The following is an 8,966-nucleotide window of genomic DNA, read 5'->3' on the forward strand; positions in this document are numbered from 1 at the left end:
AATAAAACGAAAAGGGAATTTAAAAAATAGACATTGATGGAACCAAAAACATATTTAAGCATTGGATGGTTTTGCTGAACTATGACAATGACAATAAAAAACAGAGCAAAGCACTTCGGTGTTTACTGATGATTATTGTAAATTTTATTTCCGTGCATTTCAATGAAATATTGTATAATGCTTTCCGCACTTAAGTCTGTGGTTGTATTAAAGATATAACGCTGAATAAGCAAGCACAGCGTTAGTTACGTTAAAGATGTGATAAAAAAAACATGAATGAAACACGCTTGGTGAATGCTGCCCTGACATTGTACACATTGTAATACATATAATTACAGCATACGTATGTTATACATCACACTTCATTCACTATTACATAGTCGCCATTGCACCATCAGGACCGCTTTCCGTAACTCAGACATATACATACCCAAATAAATAACATCGTACATCGGATATTCACGCAAAGAGAAACAAACAGTTTGAAAACGTTTTTTGTCCAAGTCATTCACGAACCAGCTGTTCAGACATGCCGCTCGATTAGAGGAGGCAGGAGTGTAAGTTGTTGAGCGTGCCGGCGATAACTCGCCTCCTCTTCATGAAAGACAGCGTGGGACGTTTAACGACTACCATCAAATGCTAGCAGACGGGATACCCAGTTTAACGTCCATCCGAGGCATTGCGCACTTTGTGTCCCTGCTTGCGGAGAACCCATCGGACAGTTTATAATCAGGTTGGGGATCGAATTCAGACTAGACGGCTCAATATTAAGGGCACCATCCCGTCAGCACCTCCACAGAACTTTCAGAAAAAGGAGGGGACAGAATTTGTGAATAATTAAAATTTATAAAATAATGGAAGGAGTTTTGAGGTTAAAGAAGAAGAAGAAGTTAAAGGGGGGTTTCATACATGACAGTTGAGATTGAGACAAAATGAGAACATTGATTACCAATTGCTCATGTGCACATTCTCCATATATATATATATATATATATATATATATATATATATATATATATATATATATATATATATATATATATATATCGTTACGGGTAGATTTTTAAAAAGTGGAAAACGTTTAAAATTTATGAATTGGGAGTGGAAGAACACTATTCAATTAAAAAGGACGAAATTTAAGACAAAAATTAATCTAATTGCCGAAAGTCGAAATCTGGGGATGGGAATGGTGGGGGAAAAAAAAAAAAAAACAGCAGGAAGATAACGAAAGGAAGGGCAATGCTCATGAAAGAGTGAGAGTTCCAAATATTCCTCCATATTTTTTTTTGGGGCATATGTGATAATGTGATATGTCCAGACGGAGCCGATTCCCAAACCTTTCCACCCAATCTATCTGAATTGCTGGAGAGAACATGCAGACATAATGGGTGTTTTGAATGCGGTGTCAGAGAAGTGTCATTGTCCCAAATGTTTGGATCCGGCGAGGACACGAAATGCGCGGATAATTAAATCAGTGCAATAAATAAATAAATATTGTTCCCTTTTATAAGGAGCTCATTCTTGTTGACCATCATTGCTGACTTGTGGTTGGTTGTCCATGCTCCATCCTTTTAAATTCCTGAGCATCAAGCAAGTAAGTAGCACATATTGTTTTTAAGGTCTTTGCTATGACTCGGCCGAGGTTCGAACCACTCCCAGACTCAGAGCAGACGCTCTAACTATTACGCCACTGAGTCTGGGTTGTTTTATTTAACGCCACGATGATCATGAAAAGCCGGTGTTATTTTACCGCATGTTCCAATTCCTTACCTAATAAAAATCCCTCCTTTCATTTCCCCAACCATTTCCTCTTTAATTCCCTCTCTGCTCTATATGAACCTATGGACTGATATTATCTTAGCTTAAGAAAAAAAAATCTCCAGTTAGAACTTGTTAAAACCCTTTCAGTTTCACTTTTCACAACCAAATAAATTAAATAAATGCCTGATTAAGTACATGGCTCATAACTAAAAACAGTCTCATTGGCTTTTACCTTAATCCGATAGATAGCTGAGATGTTCAGGCTGAAATAAGATCAGATTTTGCACTTTTTTTTCCTTCTGAGTCTGGGTTGTTAAGTCAACCTTATGCGCAGCAACACGTAAAGTGCAGCAACAACCTTACGTAGATGGTTTCGATATAAGGATCTGGAAGTTTAAGGGGCCTTGGCTTCATGCCTCCCAAGAAGAACCATTACTACATAGCTGCAGAGCGTCTTTGCGGCTCGACGCATGTGCACCCCACCACGAGCGGTTCCATGCTCAAGTAAAAGTGCTTCCCGCTTCTGTAGAGGACCTGTGTATAATGCACAATGGGAACCGAGTTGTAAGTATGGCCCAGGCAGTGCTGTCTAAGGCAGGTGGCGTTCCACAACATCTGGGGTGTGCGGTTCTTGTCGTAACTCATACTGTGGAACAGAGGAAGGAAAGCATCATGAGAATTAGTCCTGAATTTATGAAATCATTCTCTTGTGTCACATACATGTTAACTAGTGCTGCTATACCTGCAGTTTTGCAAATAATTATTGTGATAATAATAATGACACAAAGACAATAATAATTGGGAGTGGTAGATTCCTCCATTTGGAAGCCAAGTGCCGATGTATACTGTGACAAAGTACTCCAGACATTTTTTTTCAATCTTAACAATGGGATGTCCAATTAAGAATCCCCAAAGATGATTTTTTTTTTCTTACAAACTCCCATTATAAATGTGCACCTTTTGCATTGCATTTCAGAATATGTAACAGCTGGCTGTCCTGTCTACAAGCACTTCCTGCCTGGTAAATAGGACTTGACGTACTTTAGAAAAGTATAACATGTGTCTGTTTTCTATCTAGAAAATTAAAAACACCAAGTATGGCATCGCTAATTCAAATGTTCTTCAATGCGTTTTGCCTTTTTTTGTTTACTTAACTTGTCCCTGGCAATAACTCTTTAGCTGACATTAATAAATGATCCTGCTGAATTGTTTTATTCTCCGTTATAAAAGTCCCTATTTGTTGAAACACTCGGCAAGAAAACCAAAATTGGAATTTCAAGAAAACCCAAATTGGAATTTCAAGAAAACCCAAATTCGAATTTCAAGAAAACCCAAATTGGAATGTCAAGAAAACCCAAATTGGAATGTCAAGAAAACCCAAATTGGAATTTCAGAGAACACCCAAATTGTAATTTCAAGAAAACCCAAATTGGAATTTCAAGAACACCCAAATTGGAATTTAAAGAAAACCCAAATTGGAATTTCAAGAAAACCTAAATTGGAATTTCAAGAAAACACCAATTTGAATGTCAAGAAAATCCAAATTGGAATTTCAAGAAAACTCAAATTGGAATTTCAAGAAAACCCTTCTCCTCTCTCAAGTGACACTTGTTTTCTCACCGAGAATTTCCTTCTCAACCATTCGGCCTTGGAAATTGATACCTGATCTCTAATGGACTTGTGTTTACGCCTTCATTGAGAAACAACTCACTTGTTTAATTCAACCATTGCAATTAATATAGAGTTCCTAAGTGGGGGAGGTGGAGGCTTAATTTATCTTTTTAATAAATGATTCCGAGGATAAATATTGACACGTTATTTGTTTTTCAGTGCATCGAATTTTCAAATGTTGTGAAAATTTCCATGACTTTGTGAACTGCAAAGTAAATACGACTTGCTTTTTAGACTTGGAAGATTTACTTTCACTGATGACAAGATAACAAGGCTAGATGACAAGTCGGTGTGTACCTGTAATTCCAGGGAGACAGGGAACGGATGTTGATGTTTCTGACATTCCATGAAGGCGTAGATTGCTTATTCTGTCCTTGGGGTAACTCCAAACGCAAGCAGATGTCGTTCCTCTGGATGCTAGAGCTCTTCTGCTTGTTTCTTCTATCATGGTGCTCCCTCGCTTCAAGCTCGGCCAGAATAACCAGGAGTCCCACGAACAACTGTAAGTAAGAGCGGACAGTTATAAGTAACTTCACAAACATCATTAGCTGGGCACGCATCCAGGAAATGAAAAGTTGGTTGTGCGGAGACGGGGACTAGAAGAATCAGTGCTGAGGGGAGCTTATAGTGATTTTGGCATGGCTAAGAAAGATTTCGATACTTAGACACCAATTTCCAAAAAAAATAAAAAAATAAACCACAGTCCAAATTTCCATATCTCAATTATTTGTAATAAAAAATATGCTTCTCTACTTAGCGAAGACTAATTTAATGAAAAAGTCTTTTGTTTGGCTCAGAAATAAATCCTCAATAATATGTAGTCTTTTTTTCCCCCTAATTTAGAGGAGGAACCACCAAAGTGAAGTCCCTGGAGTTCTAATCTCAGCGATTTATCAAAGTTCAGTAACTACTCTTGTAGCAACCATTGATAATATAACTAAATAATTTACCATTACCCTCAAATACATACAACCATAATACAGGAATGACAAATAAGTTAAAAACAACAATTTTAGTTCAATGTTAATTCGAGAAACTTCCCGGTGGACGTAGTGAAATGAAAATTTATGAAGGCAAATAGCACAAAATTTGTGGAAGAATAATGAAGTGCTAAAGGTTTACCCTCAAACAGGAAGTTTATATCCAATATCGTTAATGTAAGTGCTATTCGATTGGGTTAAATAACTTGCTGTGTCATCTTCGTTGGTGATGAGGTCTTTTGAACGAATAGAAGGAGCAGAAGTTCTGGAATATTCACGATAATTGAATTTTGAAAACGAAATGGAATTGAGAAAGAAAGCCGGGAAGCTGTGAGTTCGGGAGGTATCTGTGTGCAGGTTTGAGGTTGGGTTTGAAAATCTGTTCATTAATTCTTTATTTTATGAGTGTAATCCACGCTTTTAAGAATGATGGGCGATCATAACAAATGAAAGTCAATAACGAAGGGATCTCAATGAACAAATGTCAATAAACGTGTACGGGAATCTTAGTGCAGTTTCTCACGTGCTCATTTTATGTACGAAGAAGAAGATTTGGCAAATAAAGAAAAAAAATAAACAAAAAACAAAATCTCCAACTTGGCTCATATTTGGATTTTTTTTTTAAGTGCGAGGTCTAGCAAGTTGCCTGTGCCCGCATGAGATTCTGAACGAGGTCGGGATGGAGGTGGCAAAAATGCAAATGGCATCTTCTGTCATCGATCCGGCAAGCTGGGAGCAACAATTCCCATTTATTGCCACATCCGATGCAATTTAAATGCTCTCTTGGTGGCGAGGTGCTCCATTTGAAACTGCTCGTTTGATATTCGTAGCTTTTTTGATGCCTCCGGTCCGCAACAAAAAATTTGTATTGGCGTCAAAGCCAATGACCAAATTGCAAATTCATATTAGGAATTTCAATCTTGAATTCAATATTAAAGATTATACGTACAATTGGGGAAAGAAAGCTGCTGTTAGAAAATGTTAAAGTTTTGTCCGTTTTGATACCGGAATAACGTTTATTTGCATTTGCTGTAGGTTTTTTTTCCCAAACAATTTTAGCTTCTGGCGATGCTATAGATGTAATAATTGGCTGCATGTATTCTTTATTTTTCTGGAAAATTTGTGGGAGGAGGGCATTGGATCCATGCCTGTCATTGCCTATGGTTGACATGACAAACATAACAGCAAAGATTTTGATGTTTGACATTATAACCGCAATGAGCAAGACAATGTTTTAATTTACAACTATTATTATGACAATAATACGAGAAGACTTTAAAGTCAGCTGTGCCACTTATTTGAGCTCTCCTTCCCCGCCAATACTGTCTTCGCAAATTTATGCAATCTTTTATTAATTATTTGATTTTATATGATTTCCCATTGGAAGATCACCCATTTATGGGGCTATGACAGCAGCATACATCAATAAGGTTACTAATGAAGTATTGTTGTCAACCACACACTCTATAGCTGTGCACGGATTGGCAATGTGGCAACGGCTCAGGGTGAAAGTCCTCCTGATGGCAAATATACCATGGGATTTTTAATGTCCACATTGCAGACAGGAAATTCATTCATATAATTATCATTAATACAACTGTTATGTAACAGACATTTCTCAACTTGATACTCTACTTGTCTTTGCAAAACGCTTTTCAGTGGCTACGAATATCTCAGATTTAGCCAAACATGAGGACCAGAAAAACACGTACCGGCAGCACGATGTGCCTGGAAGCCATTGGTGAAACAGCAGAAGGATGAAGCCGACAAGTTCTGAACACTCAATGCAGACCCGAGGACAACCTCGTTGTTCTTTGCTCAATACATTGCCGCCCTTGCTTTAAAGAGTGGCAACTTCTATTTTTAGCATCAATACCTGAGTCATGGTTGCTCTTTCCATGAGCCGCAGTCTTAAATTCGAGGAAAGCCCAAAAGACGAAGTTGCCCCGTCTGCTAGAACTGCGGCCAAGACGGAAAACTAGTTCCATAGTCCAATCATGTAATTTTGCATTCCGTCAGTGATCATGGACACATGTCTAATTGTCTACACAAGTAGACACACAGATACCTCCCGAATTGTCTACACAAGCTTTAATCTACACAAGTATTTAACCATCTACATTAGGGTCCATAGGTTTATTATGTACATAACTGTATTGCATAGGGGGATTCTACGTGCTTTTTCATCTCCACCAAGCACGAGATAGTTGTAGACTGTATTCAAACTTTATTTGTAATTCTCCCACAATGTTTGCTGTTTTTCAACTCTTTTGTTTCAATAATTAACAATTTTTCTACTTCCGCAAGTTACATGGAAAAGTTTTAAATTCCCCATACCACATTAAAAAACATGAAAATGGGGACTTAAACTTTTGTGTTTGACAGGTGAGTGGCGATTAGGTTATTGCATTTGTATTTTGAAGGTGCGTGCGTATTATCCATTATAGACATGTGATGATGGGTTAAGATGCCTTGGTCATGGTAAGAATCTCTTGAAAATTATTTTAATGTCATTATTTTTTATCTTATTTATATATATATATTTTTTAATCTTATTTATATATTTTTTTATCTTATTTATATATATATATTTTTTAATCTTATTTATATATATTTTTATCTTATTTATATATATATATATATATATATATATATAATCTTATTTATATATTTTTTTATCTTATTTATATATATATATTTTAACCTTATTTATATTTTTTAAATCTTATTTATATATATATATTTTATCTTATTTATATATTTTTTTATCTTATTTATATATATATATATTATCTTATTTGTATATTTTTTTATCTTATTTATATATATATATATTTTAATCTTATTTATATTTTTAAAATCTTATTTATATATTTTTTATCTTATTTATATATATATTTTTCTTATTTATATATATATATATATATATATATATTATCTTATTTATATATTTTTTTATCTTATTTATATATATATTTTAAATCTTATTTATATATATATTTTATCTTATTTATATATTTTTTTAAAATCTTATTTATATATTTTTAAAATCTTATTTATATATATATATATATATATATATATATATATATATATATATATATATATATATATATGTATATATATATATATATACATATATATATATATATATATATGTATATATATATATACAGTATATATATATATATATATATATATATATATATATATATATATATATATATATATATATATATATATATATATATATATATATATATATATATACAGTATATATATATATATATATATATATATATATATACATATATATATATATATATATATATATATAATCATATATATATATTTTTTTTTTTTTTTTTTTTTTTATCATTACTTTTGCCACCGAAGGTGGACAGATGTGAAGTTTTCACCCCTGTCTGTTTGTCTGCGAGGAAGAGATCTAAAAAAGTTTTGAACAGATTTGGACGAAATTTGTTGGACTTAGGTGTGTGACATTTGGGTGTGTGACATTTGGGTGTGTGACATGGAAGATTTATTAGCTTTTGGTGAAGATCTGGATCTGGATACAATAATTTTCAAAGTGATGAACTTCAACATTGAGTGATGCGTTCAAAAAGGATATACAGCAAGAAATCTCAAAACGTTGTGGACGTATTCAGTTGAAACTTGGTGGACAGATTTGGTGTGCGACAAGGACGAATCGATTTGATTTTGATGAAGATCCGAATTAAAATCCACTTAAGAGAATTTTTTTTAAAGTCCAAGTGATTCTTTACTATTGGGTGATAGGGCCAAAAACGATGTATTCCATGATATTTCAAAAAGTTGTGGATGGAATATGACAAAGCCATGTGGATAAGTTGGTTTGGCGACAAGAACAAGCCGATTAGAATTTGGTTAAGATGCGGATCCAGATCCGGCCTATCAGGTGGATACAAAACGTAAACCGTTCAGCATGGCTCGCTCGCGAAGCGAAAGGCAGGGTTAAGCATTCGGGTCCGTCCGTACGTCGTATGTACGTACGCACGACATACGTATGTGCATGTCTGCATTTTAAAAATTCATTTTCTCGGCAACCGTTGGTCCGATTGACATGAAATTTTCACCATGGGAGGGACTCCTGTAGAATATTTTATTGAATATTATGACGTCACAGGCCACGTGGTACTGGCGCCATCTTGGAAAAACCAAAAAACTTTGCACCTCTATATCTCAAAAACCGCTGCACATAAATAATTGAGACAGGCCTCATTGCAAAGAACTCTCCATGCGGAATAACATGTGAATGATGACGTCATAGGTGCCACCGTTATGACGTCATAATTCGACAAGTAAAAAGCTTTATCCGATCAGGATGAAATTTCTTGAGCATCTTCTCGGTATAAATTGATGCAGAAATAAAATTATGACGACGTCGTAGGTCACGTGGTTCGGACGCCATATTGTTTTGAGTGAAAAACCACTAAAATCCAATTTTCTCCTGAACGGCTGAACAGATCGAAGCCAAACCTTGCAGGCAGAATCGCATACCCATGACGAACAAAA

At 34.8% G+C, this 8,966-nt stretch overlaps 1 protein-coding gene across 1 annotated transcript; it reads right to left on the reverse strand.

The window, feature by feature from the left end:
* Positions 1-1,064: 1,064 nt before the first annotated feature.
* LOC137422567 (interleukin-17F-like) lies at positions 1,065-6,213 on the reverse strand. Its single transcript, XM_068109291.2, has 3 exons — positions 6,125-6,213; positions 3,730-3,932; positions 1,065-2,407 (listed from the first exon to the last, which is right to left on the reverse strand). Exons 1-3 carry the CDS (start codon positions 6,149-6,151, stop codon positions 2,197-2,199), a joined length of 441 nt encoding a protein of 146 aa, XP_067965392.1. The 5' UTR covers positions 6,152-6,213; the 3' UTR covers positions 1,065-2,196.
* Positions 6,214-8,966: the final 2,753 nt, after the last annotated feature.

Source organism: Myxine glutinosa, chromosome 2 (genome assembly GCF_964187855.1).
Source record: "Myxine glutinosa chromosome 2, kmMyxGlut1.1, whole genome shotgun sequence".
Lineage (NCBI taxonomy): Eukaryota > Metazoa > Chordata > Myxini > Myxiniformes > Myxinidae > Myxine > Myxine glutinosa.

Excerpts from the sequence above, each read along its gene's own strand:
- LOC137422567 (XM_068109291.2), bottom strand. The coding sequence starts at position 6,151 with ATGGCTTCCAGGCACATCGTGCTGCCG. Across the intron at positions 3,933-6,124 it reads CCAGGCACATCGTGCTGCCG|TTGTTCGTGGGACTCCTGGT; the intron begins GTACGTGTTTTT and ends TCTTACTTACAG. Across the intron at positions 2,408-3,729 it reads CTGTCTCCCTGGAATTACAG|TATGAGTTACGACAAGAACC; the intron begins GTACACACCGAC and ends TCTGTTCCACAG.